Here is a 21763-nt window from a genome sequence, read left to right as displayed (position 1 = left end):
TTCTCATCTGTACAAGGAAAGACTAGAAGCAATGGGATGAAACTGAAAGGGAGGAGACACGAATTGGATATTGGAAAAAAAAAACCATAACAGTGAGGGTGATCAATGAGTGGAACATGTTACCACAGGAGGTGGCGAGTTCTGGAATCTATTAGCCATTTCAATTGGTGCGTGGTTGCCATGTGCAAATGAACATGGTCTGCAGAAGAGGACAGTGTAATATTAGTTTATAAAATCACAAAAAAGTTGCACTAATGCATGCACAATTGTGCTTATTATGCTCGTGTGAAACTTACGGGGAAGTGTTCAAACAAAGACTGAACAAATATATGTCTGGGATGGTTTAGTTAATCCTGCACAGACTCGGTGGGTTGGACCAGATTACTCTGGAGCTCCATTCCAACTCTACCAGTCTATAATAGTGAAGAACGGGCACTCTTAAAATGGACAAGTTTATAGTTTCCAAGAAATATTGGCACTTGAAACTATGTCCATCACAATGCCTCTGATATTTGAACAGTCACCGTTGTCCTGAGTCATCTTTTAGACCCCAGTAAGCTGGGTACTCATTTTACCGACCTCTGAAGGATGGACGGCAGAGTAAACCTTGAGCCGGCTGCCTGAACCTGCAACCTAAAGCTCATGCTCACGGCCTGAGGACTGCATTTCTGTTATTTAACACTCTGCACCACACGAGGGTCTCAAATATACTGAACAGGACCCTTTCCACCTTCCCCCAGGTTCTCCTGGGGCGATAGAGATGTAAAGTGCTTTTTTCATTGTATGTGCAAACAGACACAGGGCTTGTGTGCTCCATTTTTAAACTTTACCAATAAAGATTGGTTTTATCTACTTTTTTCTCTCAATAATTCTACATAAGTAACCCACAGAACAGAAAATATGTTTCGCCAGAGAATTGGTGTCATCAGGGAACTGAGGCTAGTGAAACATGTTAGGGAGGCTTAGTTCGAGGTTTTAGGTCATATCTCGTATAGTACATACTACATGTTTCTATGGGGTCTTACTGACTGTAGCAGTGACCCCTTTTGCTTTTGGGGTTGGATAAGTGTATTCTATATATCCCAACCTTTCAGATGTATGCAACTGTATATATTTTCTAGTCAACAGGTTACTGATATTTAGGATTAGTGGATTACATATGAGCCCTGTAGGATATATTAATCTATAGTGATTCAATCTTGCCTAGAGCAACTTATTGATGCGACTAGTAATTACTAAACCGGATGTGTTCCATTGGGGCCATAGCTTTAGTTTAATGATCTGACAGTAACACACAAGACGTTGTAACAAAGTAGCTTTTATACATTTTGTGGGCTTCACAGAAAAATCCAGAACAGGAAACTAAACAGTAGGATAAACCGTAGACTTTGGCTCTTGCACAAAGCAGTAAACGCCGGCATGTTTTGTGGATACTCGAGCTCACACAGGCACATTGAGGTACAGTTTTCCTTGTATATCAAGGAGGAGAAGACTACAAGACCACTCCAAGGTTTTAGAAAGCCAGTTTAGCACTGGCCAAGATGTCAGCAGTTATACAGATACAAGAGGGTCAGGTGCTGGATGTTCTTGGTTGTCGGGTGCTCTTTGGATCGCTCTAAGTCTTCAGTATCTGTAGTGGTCAGGCTTGAAGGGTCCTTCCTTATTCAGACCAAGGTACTTGGCTTGCTTTTCTGTAAGTTTTGTCAGTTTTACGCCAAGCTTGTCTAGATGAGCAGCAGCCACGGCTTCATCAAGCTGCAAAGAAAAATTGATGGGGGATTAGGCAATGGTAATACTCTAAACAGACTCTTATGGCACATGGACATTAGAGAGGGAAGTACCCTACTTGAAACCATCTTCTATGAGCTAGAACAGAAGATAGCTGCTGCACACAAGTGGCTCCCACTGCATATCTGCCATATACGACATGGTTGGCAATTTGTTTAAATGGCCATGCTACAGCAGATTTACTGTAAAAACAAAATTTCTGCAACGAGTCTGCCACATATGAATATACTCTAAGGCTACAGCTACAAGCCAACTGTAGTCACAAAAGGCGTCGCACAACCAAAGCTCAGCATGTAGCACTGTGACCTTGCACTCAGTGGAGTTGCACATTGCCACAACAGTGTGCAGAAAAATCCATAATTGATTTTTTTTTTACTGCACTATTGTGGTAATCTGCAAAATCACCAACTCCACAGAGTTCAATGACCATGCAAGGTCATAATGCTACATGGCAAGTTTTGCTGCCGCAGTCAAAGTCACCCTAAACTAATGAGGTCAACCAGGGAAAAAAAAAAAAAAAAAAGCCAAAGCACTCACACAACCCCCACAGAAAGGACTTCTTTAGGGGGAGGAAGGCCAAATTGAAAGACCTCCAGTGGTCAAAAAATACCAAGCCAGCTTCGGGGCTATGGACCTATGCCCCTTCAAAATTACACTAAAAGGTAGCAAAGAAAGTGGCAGCATAAGATGATGCAGGAAAAAAAACCTCTTTAGTTAAAAGGAACATTTTTATTGTTTCGTAGTTAAAAATAGGCAACGTTTCGACCTAATCAAGGTCTTTCTCAAGCCATTAACAGAAGAAACAAGGTATGATATCCATGTTCCCATCATTGTTGATGGGCACACCCTTTTGTGAATTCGGAGAGCATAGCATCAGGCGCGAAAGCTAATTACTGCCCATTGGATGCAGCCTGCACCCCGACAGTACGTGATTTTTTTGCAACAAAATGTCATATCCTTGGAAGGGGGGATATATCAAAAGAGGCTGTTTGACTAAGACCAACGTCACACAGGCGAGTGCGATATCAGGCGGCGAATAACGGCGCAATATCGCCCTCACCAACACGCGATGTCCCCGCGGATGTGAACTACCTTGTATCACTACAGGGGAAGCAGTGATAATCCACCGCAGCGAGGGATTGCAGGGTTTCTCCCATTGTTTTCAACAGGGAAACCACACATCACGTGCAACGCTGCCGCTGGCCTATAGAAGACAATGGGCGATGAGAGCATTCTCAAAGATAGGACTGTCACGATTTGTTTCCTACATCACAATGTGAAGAGAAAAAAAAAAAAAAAAAAAACAACAGGGGGAGCCCGCTTATGTGTATGACCCCATTCAAAAGAATGGGGTTCAAATATGTGCATCCTGCAATGCCCAAATCTCATAATTTTGTCGCCAGTGTGAAGGAAGCCTCAGCTTGAGGAAAGATGGTCTGATATATACAATGGATAGTTCACACCACGTGCTGCTTGCTTTGAGGCACTGCAGAAATGTTGCTTTACAAAGGGAGGGTCAGGTAGAGTTGGGAAGGGTTAGTTTGTAATATTCTTTTGGCTTGGAATGGAAGCGTTTATATTCAAAAATATAAAAACTTCCCTAAAAAAAAATGTTCTGATTTATTTAAGATGCTGGAGGAGATGTTGCCAAGCGGAGTATATTTAGCATAACGACCTTAACCCTTTCCAATCCACTGTCTGATGTCTAAAGACATTCTGATTGAAAGCTGTACAGCTTCCGATGTCGGAAAACGTCCAGCAGGGTATTCTTACTGTATATTCCTGGGCGCTCTGTTGTCGGGGGCCTCTCCAGCATGTTGAATACCATAGTACTGGCTCTAGCCAGCAGGTGGCACCATTGTATAATGGCAGAAAGAGAGAACCCCCTAGGAAACCCTGAATCCAAAATTGGATCGCGAAGGGTTAAATCTAGGTATACAGAGACCCGAATCTAGCCATTATTCCCAGACATAGCATTTGTTACCATGAAGATCAGAACGTTCCTTACGGGTGCGATACGTGGGGTTTTTCAGTGCTCGTCTCCTGTTCTAACGCTTTCCCAATGTGCGCTGTACATGCACGGCACACATCAGGTGTCTACGATGCAGGATTGTGAGCCGACCCACTACATACACAAGAGTCAGCCATCTTTGATTACTGACATGTGATCAGCGTTCACGCCAGTAGTGGCTGTTAAATGCTACTGTCAGAAATAAGAGCGGCGCTTAGCGTTTAGTATTCAGATAGGCATTCAAACATTCCCCTGAGCTACATGATTGGGGGTGTCGTTTGGTTGTCAGTACAGACCAAGGCCCCCAGCGATGCCACGAATCATTGCCAATCAGGATGTGCTTTTGGCATGTCTTGATATAGTAAATAAGTTCAAACACAATTTGGGGGGGGGGCGGTTGATTTTCACCCCCAGGCTCTTGTCCATAGGCTTGTCTGGTATTGCACCTTCGTGCCAATCATCTACAGATCTTACCTTCTTGGGCAGGAAATAGACTCCTACAGGATACTTGTCAGTGTTGGTCCACAGTTCTATCTGAGCCAAGACCTGATTGGTGAAAGAGTTACTCATGACAAAGCTTGGGTGACCCATGGCACATCCTAGATTCACCAGGCGGCCCTCAGCAAGAAGAATAATGTGCCGGCCATTTTTCAAGATGTATCGATCCACCTGTTAAATTATAGAAAGTGTTAGTTTTATGTGCAGAGGATGCATTTTTTGAATCCAATTGATAATATATAAATGGTTTTCTTTTAAGGGATTTTTTTGGTCATTTTAATATGCTGGAGTGGAGAATGCTAATACAATGTCATACATGTTGCTCCCACTAGGGGTCTGTATACAGCTGCTATTGACATATGCATCAGCCCCCTAGTGGTGAAAGCAGGTAGAGGGGAAAAAAAAAAAAAAAAATGTAAAAAAGGTGGTGTACTTGGATAATGGAGCCAGATTATGTATATTAGAATATATTTCTCCCATGTAACCAAAATCAAAAAAGATAAAAAATTAATATAAATACTTTAGAAACACATTAAAGTAAATAAATGCTTGAACAAGACATACTTCGTCTAACCTGGAGTCATTTCTATGGAGGCAAAATAAAAAATGTATATGAAAAGACCAAGACAATCACCTACTTTTGACAAATTGTCATGGCACTGGGATTTTGAGTTAATTCCGAGAAGCTTAATAAAAAGGTTTTTTTGGGCCACGAAATGGAAATTCTGAAGATGCCTAAATCTAGCTGACTGTTGGTTACAATTCCCAGCATGCATAGCTCTTGTACACCAGCCAGCATACCAGCTGTAGCTTCACCCACAGCTCACTGGTCCTACAACTTACTAGCACCAAGGACCAGGCTGTTTGTACCTTAAGGACCAGACACTTTTTAGGGATGACATATAGGGCTATTTTTTTATATCTTTTTTTTACTGTTTTTCGTTTTATTGGGGGTTAAAAAAAAAAATTAAAAAAAATTAATTTTTTTTTAAATTAGTATATTTACACTAAAATAAAGTAGAAGAACGGGTTCCTCATTTTGTTTCAGACGTTGTGATATATAGTATGTGTGGTTTTGGATTACAGGACGCTTTTAGCGACGTTTTAGGTTGGTGTCAGTTTTGTGTTATTTTCTTTCTTATGTATGAATTGTTTTATTCTGTAATTTTGTTTTACTGATGTATGTAATTATGTTTTTTGCTATCTATGTTCCACATGACGTCATACAAGACCTCTAGGGAATATTCAAATTTTAATTTTTTTATTTAACACTTTCCCACTGTAGCTGGGGCATCCATAGGAGCCCCAGTTACAGGAAAAAACAAGCCCTGTAGTGACATTAGTCACTGGCAGAGCTGGCCAGGGTCTAGTTTGACCCTCTAGCTCTGCTGTAGCAGGGAACCCTGGCGGTCACGTGACCCCCATGTGCTGGAGGCACATTAGCCTTTTACTCTCAAGCTCCGGCCTAACAACCAATCATGTTGAATCACACAACCCAAACAACCAATCAGGTTGCTGGAATTGTAAATCAGAACCAGTGAGGCTGCTGGAATTGCTCCATACTACTGAGCTTGAGGATAAAAGGCTAATATGCCTCCTGGAGTGAAAGTTGCAGTTTACTTTCACTTTCTAGTACACAGTGCTCATTAAGCACTGTGTACTCGGGGAAGCAGAAGGCAGGAAGGGTTAAATACCCCTCCTCCCTTCTCCTCCGGGTTATCAGCTATCACTAACAACTGATAACCCGTTCCTGTCTGATTGATTGCAGAGGCACGAGTCTTAAAGCACCGCCACAATTTTACATACGGCTAAGCTTTAAGCCCAGGCACCATAAATTTACAGTGCCTGGTCCTAAACAGGTTAAAAGTGGTATTCTGGTGAGATCAAGTTATTCCCTACCCACAAAATGGGAGATGCAGCAGTCAGACCTACACTGACCAGTTAGTCATCCCCTCTCTTAATATTGCCAGCCCCCCACCCCCCCCCCACCCCCTCATATCCATGTAAAATCCCTGTAAAGCTGGTGACAATCTTTTCCACAAACGTCCCGGCCATTGGTTATGGCGTTTTACTGTAGGCATCTATAGGAATGGGAGGGGGAGGAGAACGACCAGATGCCATGCTAAAGACAAGAATAAAAAGACTGAAGGAAGCCTAAAAAGGCAGCACAGCAGGTTCTGCGCACTCATTTCAGACTTTATAAAAACAGATGCTGAAGCCACTACAAAGAATATACATTTGAAAGTTCCCCTCTAAACAGTGAAGGGGACAATCCCTCCACACATAAATTACAAGGCTTACCGTCAGACAGGTTTTAGGGTAACATATGGTTCTATAATAGGGGCTTAACGTAACAGACCAGCTTGGATTTCAGATTTAAGTTCTCCTTTAAAAATAAATAAAAAGTCATGGCACAGATATAACCCGGGCTTACCTGCGGCTTGATGTTCACTTTCTTAACAGCATTGTCATTTAACCACTTCACATCAAGTTCAACATCAAAGTGGCCAATATTGCAGACAATGGAGTCATCCTTCATCTCCTGAAAGTGTCTGAGTGAGTGAAGAACAGAAGAGTTGGGTTAGTCTACGGACCCGATCCATTAGGAGCTACACTTTAGTGAGAGTTTCTGAAATTCAGTAGTGCCAAGCAGGGTCACCAAAATGATCAAACTGATCCGGGAACAAGGAAGTACTACTGGCCAGGGGGAGAAGGTCAGGAGCGCAAAGCTATTCTGTAGAACTTAATGAGAAGCAGGAAAAAAGAAAAAACACCACACATACGGCATACACCATGGAACAAAAAGGACATCGCTTTATGCTATGGGCTGTACGATTACGATGCCAATTTTTTAAAGTTTTTTATATTTAATTTTCAGCCCTAACTATTTTTCTGTCTACATAGTTGTGCAGGAGCCAGTTTTTTGTGGGACCTCCTATAGTTTCTAAGCATACCATTTTGGAGTACATACAGCTTTTTGTTCCATTACATTTTTACCGTGAGCAAAAAAAAAAATTATTCTGGCTTTTTTTCTAACGATGTTCACGGTGTGGGGTAAATAATTTGCTATTTTGATGAATATCTGACTTTTGCGGATGCAGCAATACCAAGTATGTTTTGTTTCATTATTTAGATCTTTATTAGAAAGATGTCAAAAAGGTTGTTTTTCTAAAAAAAAAAACAACATTTTTCAACTAATTTTATATTTTTTAAGAACACGCAATGCTTTAAAAAACGCTCCTGCAGTAGGATGTAATGCCATAGCATTACATTATACCGCGATCTGACAGACAATCAAGCCATGCCCCAAGCATGGCTTGCTAGGCAATCTGCAATAGCAGCCTTGAGGTTATTTAGAACGCCCCTGGCTGCCATGGCAACCCACGATCTAATCGCAGGGGGCAGTGCGGGACCCCCTAACATAGATCGGGGCAATTACCCCTGTCAGAATTGACAGCAGCATTTAAAGGCTTTACAGCTCAGATAAGCAGCGTGACTTAGTGGAGTTGTTGCGGGAGGGTGCCGGCTGTAAGGACTAGACAGTACCCGCATTGCATGGAGCGGGATCAACCTGCAATCTTCTTCCATACAAACCTCGAGCCTACAGGATGTAACTGCATGCCTGTATTGTTAAAGGGGTTAATAGAACGCATGCGAGACTTCATCTTCCTTGATTCGAAAATTGACCAGGCTGGAGAATATATGCCAGAGATAAAACATAGGATAGCATTGGGGCGAAGCTGAACATGGACAAAATCTGGAAAAGCTGGGATATCGGTATAGCAGCGAAACGCAGGATAGTGCAAACCATGGTATTCCCCATAGCCACGTATGGATGTAAAAGCTGGACTGCGAAAAATGCTGATAGAAGAAGGATTGATGCGTTTGAGCCGAGGTGCTGGCGAAAGCTGCTGCATATACCCTGGATGGTGAGAGTCACAGACAGAGAAATCCTGAGTTGTACAAGACCCGATATATCACTGGAGGGGAAGATGGACAGGCTGAGTCATGGAGGCCAAGATGACGGGGCTCAGACTCACGTATTTTGACCATGTTATGCGAGCAGAGAGGCTAGAAAAATCTATAATGCTTGGACAGATCAGTGGAAAAAGACCCGGCCGCCACAGAGCATGATGGCTGATACTGTCAGAGCCGATACTGGCATAGTTATCACACAACTAAAAGAAGCAGGGCAGAACCGAAAAACATGGAGGGTGCTCGCCTTTAGGGTCGTGAATGACTAACAGGAATATCACCAGCATTAAAAAGGTATTCTACCAAAATCAATTATTGGCCATCCAGAAGATAGATGATCAATATGACTGCTGAGGAGGTGTGATCTCTGAACAATGCGGCACAAGTCACTGGTAGGGACTAGAACTGCTGTGCATATATGTAACCATTGCTACATTTACTGTTATCTGATGGAGATATAACAAAGTGCATCTATTGGTTCTCTTTAGACAAGGAATAGAGCAGTGATCACGCATGTGCACCACTCCTCCATTCACCAAGAGTGGGGGGGCTCCGAGTGCACCATTCTTAGGATCCTTGAGGTCCTTGTATCATTGGGGTTCCGAGTGCATCTAATCACCTACTATGCGAATAGGTGTTAAATAATTTCACCAAGTTAGCTCAAAACTATAGAATGAGACTTAAATGCATATAAAAAAAATAAATTAATATCAATCATCTGTTTGGCAGCGCAGGCATCGAGAAATTAATTAAGATTCTTACTTTCCCTCCACAATATCTGTGCATCCTGTCGTGGTGACAAATATGTTCCCCTCTTTACAGGCTTCATCCATTGTGGTAACCTCATATCCTGAAGAGACAAATCAGTCATTTATAGCTGCTGGCTGTCAACCTCCTCTTTGTGAGAGATTATAACCACTCGTCAGTAGGTAAGTGAAATGTGTACAGGTGTACTGTGCAGGGCACTTACCTTCCATGGCCGCCTGCAGAGCATTGATGGGGTCAATCTCTGTAATGATGACTCTAGCACCAAAGGCTCTCAATGCCTGGGCACAACCTTTCCCAACATCTCCATACCCAGCGACAACCGCAACCTTCCCTGCGATCATTACATCAGTTGCTCGCTTAATGCCATCAATCAGTGACTCTCTACAGCCATACAAGTTATCAAATTTACTCTGCAAAGAGGAAAATAAAAAATACGTTATATATTACACGTCACATCAACCAACACGTGTAAACGTTATTCTATCTCCTTAAAAGGGAACCTGTCACACTGAACAGTGTCCGAGCAGGGACTTAGGTGAATATACAAACTATACTGAATCTGCAGATCACTGTAGGCTTAGGAGTCCAGTGGGCGGCCCCGCTTGGCCATCAGCCACCAACGGAGTCCAGTGGGCGGCCCCGCTTGGCCATCAGCCACCAACGGCCTCCAGTGGGCGGCCCCGCTTGGCCATCAGCCACCAACGGCCTCCAGTGGGCGGCCCCGCTTGGCCATCAGCCACCAACGGCCTCCAGTGGGCGGCCCCGCTTGGCCATCAGCCACCAACGGCCTCCAGTGGGCGGCCCCGCTTGGCCATCAGCCACCAACGGCCTCCAGTGGGCGGCCCCGCTTGGCCATCAGCCACCAACGGCCTCCAGTGGGCGGCCCCGCTTGGCCATCAGCCACCAACGGCCTCCAGTGGGCGGCCCCGCTTGGCCATCAGCCACCAACGGCCTCCAGTGGGCGGCCCCGCTTGGCCATCAGCCACCAACGGCCTCCAGTGGGCGGCCCCGCTTGGCCATCAGCCACCAACGGCCTCCAGTGGGCGGCCCCGCTTGGCCATCAGCCACCAACGGCCTCCAGTGGGCGGCCCCGCTTGGCCATCAGCCACCAACGGCCTCCAGTGGGCGGCCCCGCTTGGCCATCAGCCACCAACGGCCTCCAGTGGGCGGCCCCGCTTGGCCATCAGCCACCAACGGCCTCCAGTGGGCGGCCCCGCTTGGCCATCAGCCACCAACGGCCTCCAGTGGGCGGCCCCGCTTGGCCATCAGCCACCAACGGCCTCCAGTGGGCAGCGATACTTCATGAAAGACTGTTACATAGGACCACCCACTGGACTCCTAAGACTAGAATGAGCAGGAATTTCAGTAAATAAATAAGACATAGTTTGCGGGAAATTTTCTAGATAGTCTCCCCATCTCTTTTATAACCTGCTGTCTGCAGATTAGGTAGCATATTGAATGCAACATCTGGTGCTGATATGCAATAGTCTGCACCACTAGATTTCTCACAAGGTTACCTGCACCCAAAAGCTGTGACAGCACTGATCAGAACAGTATGAACTACATGTTAAGGGTTATGCATTAACCAGTACTTGCCTTTGTTACAGAGTCATTGACATTAATGGCAGGAACCTTCAGGGTCCCCTCACTCTTCATTTTGTACAGGTTGTGCACCCCAGTTGTGGTCTCTTCAGAAATTCCTTTAATGCCTAAAAATGAGAAAAAAAAAGTTAAACATCGCTCTCATCAATATTTTCTGTGACATGCTGGTCACGCTCTTGGGACAACTTTCTTCTCATGCACGATGGGTGGTGTCACACAGTCCACAATAAACTTTCCTCATACCTGGAGTGTCATTTTTATTTCAGATTCACAGGAAAACCTTCATACAGTATTTGACATTCAGTGCTCAGGAACAGCAAACAAAAAAATCCTGGCCATCTGTCCTCTCACTATACAGTAAAGCTTGACCTTACTACCAATTAGTCCAATACCTCAAACTTCACATCAGCAAACCAAATATTATATGCCATCAGTCATTTAACATGCCCTTCTAGGCATCACATGGCTGGTTGTGTGCCACTTGACTCCTCAGGCACAGGCTGGTGGCAGGAGCTCAGAAGCAGCTACCCCTTTTATCAAGGACTCTCAGGTGGAGCATGATGAGGCTGCTCCACAATAGAGAACATTTCTCCATTAACCCTTCTTCTATACTATCACCCTCTAGTGGCTGAAACTTATCACTACAGTGCTTGCACTCAATGCCACAGTCCTTTTACAGAGCAGGAAGCAAGTTTTCACTAATGCGACTTGAAAATCAGTCAAAATTACCCCTACAGGTGTCATTATCATTTGATCATTTCGACTTCATTCCCCTTCCAACAGATTAAGCCAGATAGTTTATGCATTTTCAATGGATGGACTCGCTTCTAGTTAACCCCTTAACTGTCCAGAACATGTGTTGTCTTCAAGAAGTCTTGGAATACATTTTTTCCGTATTTACAGCATATCATGGAACATGTGATTGCGCAATAGTAGGAAGGCTCTCTATTCCTGACTGTTATACCTAGACAGTGGATAACTAGGGTACAGCTGAATGTAGGATAGTCTGAGGGACACAGCTGATCGGATAAAAAGAACTTTAAAAACTTTTTTTTTTTTTTGCATGATCTCTACAACACAACATAAAATAGCTTTAGTAGCCAAAAGCACAAACAGGTTGGTTCTTACAATTTCTGCAAGCAGTTGAAACCCACTCTGTAGCAGAACCTCCTCAATACTGCCACCTTGTGATCACAAGGATAACCACATGGGCAAATCAAAGTTTGGGAAATGCCATACAGAAAGCTTTCTTGGTTCTCACCTTTGAGCAATTCCGGGTGTTTGGTGTGAACAAGATTTGTAAGATCGCCACCATCATCAAGGATCATGTTGAGGGGTTTGCCATCACGGAAGAAGAGGGTCTGCTCAATACACCAGATGTACTCTTCATCAGTCTCTCCCTTCCAGGCATAGACTGTAACAAGGTTGAGAACATTGTAATAAATGTGGTAAAAGGAGTTTTCTGGAACCTTAATATTGCAGGGAACCATTCGGGTGTCAAGGCAGCTAGAGGCGGCTTGATAGACTGCCTGCCTGATTGCAGTATAATATAATGCTATGACATTACATCATAGTGCAGGAGCGATCAAAGCGTTGCATGTTGTGGTCCCCTAGAAGGGCTAAGATATAAAAAAATAAAAAAAATGTTCAAAAAATACCCAAAAGCCTTTTGCTGTATTTACAATAAAAGAATCTAACAAAACAAAAATACATATTTGGAATTGCAGCGTCCTTAAAAGTCCGATTTTATTAAAGTAATGAAATTTTTTACCCTGCATGGTGAAGGTCGTCCAAAAAAATTAAACACCGGAAGTGCGCTTTTTTGGTCATCCTGTCTCAAAGAAAAAAAAATGTAAAGAAAAAAAAAAAAAAAAAGCGATCAAAAAGTCGTATGTATTCAAACATGGTACCAACAGAAACTACAGGACGTCCCGCAAAAAAATGAGCCCTGACAACTAGGTTGACGGAAGAAGAAGTTATTGTGCGCAGAAGATGACAGAAAATAATTTTAAAAGATATTAGAAAAATTTTTTAAAAAGTAGTACAGTTAAAAAAAAGTTTGGCATTGTAGTAATTTTACTGACCTATAGAATAAATTTATCATATCATTTTTTGTTGGTTTGTGCGCCGTAGAAACAAGACGCACTGAAAGATGGCGGAATGTAGTTATTCCATTTCTCTCCACTTAGAAAGTTTTAAAGAGTTTTTCAGTACCTTATGTAGTACCATTGAAAATTACAACTCGTCCCGCAAAAAAAAACAAGCCCTCATACAGTTAGAGCGATAGATAAATAAAAGGAGTTACAAATTAATTTTTTTTTAAGAGGGCGGAAGGGTAAGGAAAAAAAACAAAAATAGGAAGAAAACAAAAAACTTAGTCACTAAGGAGTTACAGTACAAGACAGTCTGGTCCTTAAAGGGGCTGTGGAACTCAGATGAGTTCTGCAGACTTGTATTGTGTACCAGGCATAGTGCTGTACATGGTATAGTGGCTGTGCCTACTATTGCAACTCAATCCTAGTCACTTGAATGGGACGGATCTGCAGAAAGCCCATGCTACTAATGAACGCTACATCAGAGGTCCAAAGTACAGGCTGTAATGCTCAACCAAGCACTGCAAACCGCTGATAGTAGGGGGTCTACCCCCAGCACCGCCACTGTTCTGTTACTGATGAACCAAGGATAGGTCATCAATACTCAAGTCCTGAAAGACCTCATACACACAAACATATTATGGTCCAGTGCACAGAGAACAAGATCCTGCAAGATCAGGAACACCTTTTCCAATTTGGACTTAGGGAAAAGCTCTGCTGATTTTACAGATCTGGGTACAAAGGTCCCTTTGCCCATGCATGGAGCCATAACAGATTACTTTTCCAGGACTCACTGACTTCTCTTTATGGTCAACAATATGGGACTGGTTTGACTCCTGGCAACCCCTGCTGATTAGCCATTTGAAGGGGCTGCAGTGCTCAGACAAGCGATAAAACCTCTTCATTGTATAATATGCACACCATCATATATGATATAGCTGAGCTGCATAAAGGCCAAGTGACTGATGGAGGAGACGGTTGAGAAAAGCTGCTGCACTCACTAAGCTCCATGGCCACTGTAAACAGCAAAGGCGCCAAGAGTCAGCCCCAACCTCATCTTCCCAATCGATCTCATACTAATGGTGTATTCTAAGAGATAGGTCATCCATATCAGAGTCCTAGGAAACCAGTTTCAAGATCTCATAGTGGTCTATAAGTACCCTTAAATCACCAGTCTCCTTACCTGGCACACCAGTCTTGGCAATGGCCGCAGCAGCATGGTCTTGTGTTGAGAAGATGTTACAGCTGGACCACTGCACCTGCAAATACAAAGCCAACATGCTTAGCACAGCAAATCCCAACTGGTATCCTGGTGCATTGTGACAAGTTCCTAGGGTAGCGAGCGCTTTTTTTTGCAGGGGTGCCAGGACAAAAAAAAAAAAAAAAAAGTTTGGGAAACACTGTCAAGCACTCCATGCGTGCAGCGGTCATTCACTATGCTGGAGAAAGTGACGGCATGACATACCTCAGCCCCCAGCGCTGTCAGGGTCTCTATTAGAACGGCCGTCTGGAGCGTCATGTGCAGGCATCCAGCGATCCGAGCTCCCTTCAGAGGTTTGGTCTCCGAATACATCTCCCTCATCTTCATCAATCCTGGCATCTCATTCTCTGCAATTTCTATTGCCTTCCGACCCCATTCCGCCAAGGTGATGTCAGCTGCAGGAACAGGCAAAGAGTTTTAGAAGTCAAAATAATGGTAAATCACCCAGCTTTCCTATACCACTGAAAGCCGGGCAACAACCGCTTTGGGAAGTCCGCAGCCATATCAGTCATCACCCAACTTATGAAGAAAATATTAGACAGTCGAACCAACTTTCTCCTATTGGACAACTTACGTATTTCACCCATTTGTGTTGTGCCCACCTGGTGTGCCCACCTTGGTTCACATTTTATAGAGAAAGATATACATACACAAATCAGAACAACAACAGGTTAAACATCTGTTTTCTCAGCTCGTCTTTTGCGCCATCCACATGAGCCAGGACAGACTCAAGATTAAGTCAACAGCCTGAGGCACAGAAAGCAGACTGAAGTTGGCAGGGAAATAAGCCAGAGCAAGTGAGTCATCTCATGTGCATTACACTCAGGTGCTGCGTTTCCTGCACAGCACTTAGATGGGTCACGGTTTCGGAAAAAGCCAAGCATTATGACAGTCTCAAGGTTGGAACCACTATCAATAAACCCCCTGGATGAGATATTCAAGAGGTGGTCTAGAACTATTGCTGATCTATCCTTGTTATGTCATTAATAGTTGATCAGCTGGGGTCCCCAACTCCATATCCCCGCCAATCAACTGATCCCCAGGCGCTTGTCCGTGTGGACAGAGCTGAATGCAGATAGCACTGTCCATTATGCAGTGGCCCAACTTGGTACTGCAGGCTCACTTGTCATTAAATTCAGTGGGAGTTGGGAGGATTGAAAGTGAGGCGTAAACCATAAGGAAATTTACTATAATATTTTGCTTTCCAAAAGGGACAATGCAAGTTATGTCTGCAAGTGAAGTTTTTTGGAAGAATATCATTGTATTTTTCCAAGATGTATTTTATTTCTGTATTATTTTTTTTTTTTGTTGAATTGTAATGAAAAATATTTGCAAAAGTTTAAAAAAAAAAAAGGTTTGAAGAAAAAAAAATACCAAAAAACAAACAAACACAGTGGGAGCTGTGCCTGCAGTACTAATCTGGGCCACTGGAATGTTGACAGCACTGTCTGCTTCCAGGTCTGTCCACACTGACAGAGGGCCTGGGGATACCAAACGGGGAATCCTCACCGATCAACTATTGATAAGTTCTCCTGAGAACAGGTAAGTTGTGGACAACCCCTTTCAGCTGCAGGATGCAAATGTACATCCTTGCTGGAAAGCAGTTCCCACAAATTGACATACATTTACATCCTAGGGATGGCACGGGCCCTGAAGCTGTGACTGACAGCCGGCTTCCCACTGCAACAGCAGGGATCGGTGCGAACGCTGATCCCCGTTAACACCTTACATCCCAGATGTCAAATGCAAGGCCTGCGGGATGAATTCAGCCTGCCGCTTCATTTTATGTCCCGCTGCTTAATAAAGGGGTATCCATGCAGCATCTGCTGGGATACATCTAGTTTAGAGAAGAAGTCACTCCTCCGACCCCCGTGTAGTTGCTGGCACTTGTAATTGCAGCTCTAATTGAGATCAATGGGACCCTGGTCTGCAATTACAAGCATAGCTAGCATTGATTTCTGTTACAAGCTACCATGGGAGAGGAGGGTCACCATCACTACTGAGGCCACCAAAGGGGGCCAAAATTAGGTCTTGTTAACACAGGTATAAGCGTATTTCGGTCGTAAAAATATGCTGCCTATTTGCACGACCAAAAATCTACTGTGCCCGCATCTTCCAGCTACTCTTGCATGTTGCGTGTGCGCACATATAGCACGTATTTGCAATGCAGAAAAAAAGGATGCAGGCAGGCTCATTGAAATGGCATGAAAATATGGAGGTTTCCAGCATATTTTCGCCTGGCCATTCACTCTACTAGCCTATCACGATGCGTAATACACACCAAAATAGGTCATGCTGAGTATTTTTTCATTCTTTTGCACATCGCATGAAAAAAAGAAACTCATGTGAATGAACCCCTTGAAATCAATGGGTCTTATTCACTGTGTACGCTGCACAAATATACACATGTGAACGAGCCCTTACAATACAATTACAATCAGCACTTAAAGGCAACTATGAGGGCTCTTCCACACTGGCAACAACATGTTCCAGCGATGAGGGTGAAAACGCACGAGTTTGAAACCAATGATTTTAAATGGTTTCATTCTCATTTGCGATGTTTTCACTCACTGCAAGTTGCCATTACAAAAAAAATTGCGATATTGCCCATTGCTTTCAATGGGGCCAGCAGCAACAGTGCCAGCCTCATTGTAATCAATGGGAGAAGATCGCAAAAGAGCTGTGGAATCCCCCATTGTGAGAAGAGAGGGGGGAATAGCATACAGAGGATTGCTTACATATCTCCCCACATTTGGAGATAGGGGGCAGGAGGGATCAGTCCTCTAGCCCTGCTGCCATGGGCCCCATTGAAAACTAGGGGAGATATTGCAGATTTTTTTTTTTTTTAATAGCAACTTGCAGTGAGTGAAGACATCGCAAATGAGAATGAAACCATTGAAAATCATTCGTTTCCACTCACTCTCAAAATCTATCACTCGCGTGGACGAGCCCTAAGGGTGATGTGGCCCTTGGTGGAAAGGAGTTTGCCACCCTTGCCTTACAATGCTGATTGCTGTATGTAAAGGTTCACAGAGGGAGCATCATCTGTGACATCAGCCCTCCGCTATATAATCACAGACTGCCAACAGGTTGATATCAAGCAGACACCGGTGTCTGGGACTGCCATGGCCTGTGTGATTGCTATGATTAGTGATAATGTACTCTATATATCAGAGTGATCATAGATCTACAGGTTCAAGTCCCCTACAGGGAAATTAAAGCGTAAATCAATACTACAATTAGTTGAACACCATTTTTATCCTGCATAGCAAACACTATTGGTTAAAAAAAATTTTTTTTTTTTTTTTTTTTTTTTAAAAGAAGTTAAGTTTGACGTAGATTTTGGTGTGGATTTTCCACTGCATGTGAGCACACCTTAAGGCTGCTTCAGCTGGGTTACAGCGGGCAGGGTTACCCCAGATTTTCCATCCGGGCTTTCTGCAATTTTTATCCCGGACTAAAGCAGCAAAGTGGACGAGATTTGCAAAAATCTCATCCACACACTGCAGCCAAGCTGCACTGAAATTGACCAGCTGTGCAGAATTCAAAGCCGCTGCATGTCAATTTCATTGCTGTTTCCGCTGCGGCCATCTCTCCTCTCTATGGGGGGGGGGGGGGGGGGGGGGGCTGCGGGCCACAGCAGAATAAGCTGCTTGAAAACCTGCGGGACTTCAAGCTGCAGAAATGCAGTCCCATAAGATTCCTGCCCCGTGTGAACCCAGCCTTACAGGTATCTAATGCAGCTCCAATTTCTACTCACACCAGAAGAGTTTCCTCCATGCTCTGCAGCAAGTTTAAGGCCACGTTCACACAGGGAAAATTATCCATCCAGACTGTGCATGGAACATCTGTGGTACTTGTAGCACCAAAGCAGACGATTGTCAAACTCTTGTCCACATGATGCAGGGGAAAATGTGCTCAAAACCTGCGGAGCGGAACACACCTCTAACACGAGGGGATGAATTCGACACCCAACGGTGCAACCTCTGATGTGGAGTTGCTGCAGTAGGTCCTCTATGGAGGCGCCACAGCAAAGTCGCCCTGTGTGAACACACTTACTGCAGGCCAATCAGGAATTCCGAGTGGCCAGATCTGCCCCAAAATGACGCAGACTTGGCCACATTCTCACTTGTGGCACAGCTGCAGAATTCAACCCTTGTATTGCAAAGGGCTAAAATCCGTAGCACAAGGCTGCCTGTCCACCGGCGTTATTGCATTGCGTTCCCTGTGGTGATAATCCGGCCGTGTGGAACGCAATGCACACTTTCCATAGCGTTGCTTTGGAAAGCGCAGCCTCCCTGTCCAGAAGTGGAGAATCAGTGATTCTCCGCGCAGCTGTCAAATCGCAGCATGCTGCGATTTCCCACGGTGAGCCTATCTATCAGGTAGGCTCACCGCGGAGAGTTGTCTGCCAGCTCCCTGGTGGGGGATTCGCCACAGCCGTGGACAGGCAGCCTAAGTAGACCTGCTGTGGAATCAAGATTCCACAGTGCTTTATTAAAATGATCCGGAATGTCTGCTGCGGGCATTCCGCCCCGTGTGAACAATGCCATGGGGGCTATGAATGTCTCTAAACCAAAGCGATGTACGCAGGCCAAGAGCCTCAGCCACTCCGTACTCACAGATTAATCACATTAGGGCTCACATTTAGTGTCGCCCATCACCAGCACACAAACTAGACAGCTCAGACACTGCTGCGCCCTAATCCGGCACTAGATCTCTATCCAGGATACTGGCCTCCATAACCCCCCCCCTCCCTAATCTCTTGTATAAGACTCAGGGTGATCAGTCTGCTCAGCCGCTCTGATCTGCACCGGCGGCAGCTGACAGCTCCCATTACAACATGTGCCTGCTCATGGAAGCTGACAGTTTCCTGCAGCATGCTGGGAACTGAAGTCTCACAGCCTTAAGACGAGCAGCCGGCAGCCTCTGCAGAAAACTACAACTCCCAGAGAGCTGGTGGGTGCTGAGCTGGGCAGGATGCAGCATGCTGCCCACATGAAGCGGGGTGAGGACTACATGAGGGCTGCAGGGCTCTGCATTGTTCCGTTATTTTACTGACAGCGTGCGCTCCTGCCGCGCCAAACTTAGGTCATCTTAGGGCCCATTGTAATATAGGAATAAACAGCTTTATATGAGAAGTACTGAAATCACAGACACTTCGCCAACTTGGCACGAACTACTGATTGCGCAGATTACACCCATTATAAAGTGAGGTGCCAACGGCCAGGGAAAGTGTCACAAAGTGCACAATGCCACCGCGCACTCTACCCCGACCGAGTGATGGAAATACTATAGCGAATATTGGAAAACACTGGTCGAAAACGTCCGTCAACGCTGACATTTTCACGTACGCGGGAAAAAGAAAAAAAAATGTAAGGAGGACCCCCACCCCTTCCAAAAAAAAGCGTTGCAGGTTCCATGGATGATCACATAGCAGCGCGGACGCACCCAAGCTGCAGCCATGCACTGACACCGGTCATTATATTCAGGGGTTGTAGATTTTGGAAGTCGCTGACCATAGATACATACACCAAGACACAATCTGATGCAATAAGCAAAACATAACAGCCACACGAAAAATGCCAAAACACCTTTATCTGCAAGTTTTGACTCACTTAGTGCTGAAGAACTACAAATCCCAGCAAGCCATACAATCAAGACACGCTGAAAGCATGCTGGGAACTGTAGTTCCACAATCCTAAATCTAAAACCTTATAAAAAAATGCAAGTAGACGCGTTGTGCACACAGTGATCGGACAGCCAGCTACGGAAGCAATGCCTGGGCATACATAGGGCACCACATGCTGCGCCGCTTACCAACTTTATAGGCCAGCTTATCAGACATAATGCAGAGCAGGGAGAGCGCACCACGAGCCCGGCAGACAGCAGCAGCGAAGAGGAGGCGTGAGGCTGAGGGCCCTTTAAGAATAACCCGCTCTAAACCATATAAGGCAGAAAGTGGGCGGGGCCTGTGTCATGCCGTCGGCTGACCTATATGAATGACAAGCGCCGCGACCTATCAGAGGTAGACGTCTTTCTGCGTCAGGCCCCGCCCCTTCTGCAGTCATTGGCTGGGATGAATGGACCTTGAGACGCAGTGACGTCACGTATCGATGGGCAAAGGTCCCGCCGGGCAGAGTGTTTGTGCTGCCATTAATGATTGTCCGCGGGTGGATGTAACAGCTGCCATGTGCTGCCAGTATGTGTAGTGACCCCCAGAGGGATGTGCTGTGGAGGTGGCAGGGGCATGATATGCCACACATTGCAACAGTAATAAATAATGGTTCAAAATGCAGAGTTTAAAGGCTCTTCTCCTTTAAAAATATTGCTTCATGCAATAAGTGACGCCGTACAAAACGTGCACCAGACACTGTGCCATACAGATGGCGCCCCAAGCTACACTAATGGCCACTTTATAAATGGTCTTGCACACCGGCAAGAATTTGGCTACAGGACGCACTGCAACGGCCACTGAAGTGGCTGCGGAAATCTTCGAAATTCGCATGGCTGCATACTGATTTTGACGCAGAAGTAGGCCATTTCCAGTTCTGCCTCCAGAGCCGTACAGATTGTAGTGTGTAATTTTCCGTGTGTTGTGGTGCGTTCTGTGGCCAGGTTTCGTTGAGACCCCATCTAGTGGCACGTTGGACAACTTTGGCGTTCAGAACCGCAGCAATTCGTTGGAGCGTAGATTCCACTAGGTGTTGTAATAATTCTGCCGGAATATCGGCCCCTGCGGACAGGAAGCTCCTTGTTATCGCCACAAAATAGATGGAGGTACCGACATGTTCTGATGAGCTGACAGGAAGGGGTCATCTATCCATGCTGCTTGTGCCAAATTCTGACTCCCATCAGCACAGGGCAACAGAAATCCGGACCCATCTGACCAGGGGATGTTTTTCGACTGCTCGGTGACCTGATTTTTGTGCCCTTTTGCGCACTGGATCTTATCTTTCTGTTAGCAATGGTGCTACGACTGGTCGTCTGCTGTTATAGCCCATCCTTGCCAATGTTGCAGTGTGGATAGTGCCACATGGCGCTGCAGTGACAGATGGAGGAAGTACTTTTTTATTCTACAAAAATAACTTTTCTTAAAGGGATTTTCCAGGGAAATACTATGGATGACCTTTAATCAGGATAGGTCATCGATAGTTGATCGGCTTGGTCCATCGCGTGTGGCCCCCGACCAATCAGCTGAGCGGGCGCATGCTGTCTGCAACACAATATGGCCCCCTACACACAGGCGGAAATTCCGCGGCGGGACATCCCGCAGAATTTCCACTTGTGCCAGCTTGCATAGGATTGCATTAGATAATGCAATCCTATGCACACAGCCGCAACTTGTCCGCGTGAAAACATGCGCGGAAAACAAATCGTGGCATGTTCTATTTCTGTGCGGGTCTCGCAGAGGCCTGCACAGAAATGTCACTGGTGACACACCGGCTCTGCGCAGCGCATGCGCCAGGCGGGCAGCAGCCGGCGCATCACAAAGCAGAGGAGACATCGGGAGCGGGTGAGCCGCAGAGCTGTGCAGGGGCGCAGGTCTGCATCCCGATGCAAGAATTCTTGCAGCGGGATCCTACCCGGCCATCTGCAGGCGGCCTAACACAGAGGTCGATGCATAAGCCTCCGCGCTGACCTCTGTGAGGTGGCCAACGCTTGTAACTGCAGTCATGGCTCCCATTGATTTCAGTGAGAGCCATGCCTGCAGTTACCAGCGCCGGCCACCACACAGAAGTTGACACGGAGTTTTACGCATCAACC

General features: G+C 45.3%; 1 protein-coding gene across 1 annotated transcript; it reads right to left on the bottom strand.

Moving 5' to 3' along the window:
• Positions 1-1302: 1302 nt before the first annotated feature.
• AHCY (adenosylhomocysteinase) lies at positions 1303-19920 on the bottom strand. Its single transcript, XM_066586098.1, has 10 exons — positions 19817-19920; positions 14201-14391; positions 13919-13994; positions 11904-12056; positions 10637-10749; positions 9243-9450; positions 9035-9122; positions 6732-6849; positions 4274-4468; positions 1303-1755 (listed from the first exon to the last, which is right to left on the bottom strand). Exons 1-10 carry the CDS (start codon positions 19842-19844, stop codon positions 1624-1626), a joined length of 1302 nt encoding a protein of 433 aa, XP_066442195.1. The 5' UTR covers positions 19845-19920; the 3' UTR covers positions 1303-1623.
• Positions 19921-21763: the final 1843 nt, after the last annotated feature.

This window comes from Eleutherodactylus coqui, chromosome 13 (genome assembly GCF_035609145.1).
Source record: "Eleutherodactylus coqui strain aEleCoq1 chromosome 13, aEleCoq1.hap1, whole genome shotgun sequence".
Classification (NCBI taxonomy): Eukaryota; Metazoa; Chordata; class Amphibia; order Anura; family Eleutherodactylidae; genus Eleutherodactylus; species Eleutherodactylus coqui.
The sequence above is the reverse complement of the archived record's forward strand: the minus strand, read 5'-3'. Positions and strand labels throughout refer to the sequence as shown.

Coding starts and splice junctions, on each gene's coding strand:
- AHCY (XM_066586098.1), bottom strand. CDS start 19,844: ATGTCTGATAAGCTGGCCTATAAAGTTG. Junction 14,392..19,816: donor TAAGCTGGCCTATAAAGTTG/GTAAGCGGCGCA, acceptor CTGTTCCTGCAG/CTGACATCACCTTGGCGGAA. Junction 9,451..10,636: donor TCAATGACTCTGTAACAAAG/GCAAGTACTGGT, acceptor TCCTCTTTGCAG/AGTAAATTTGATAACTTGTA.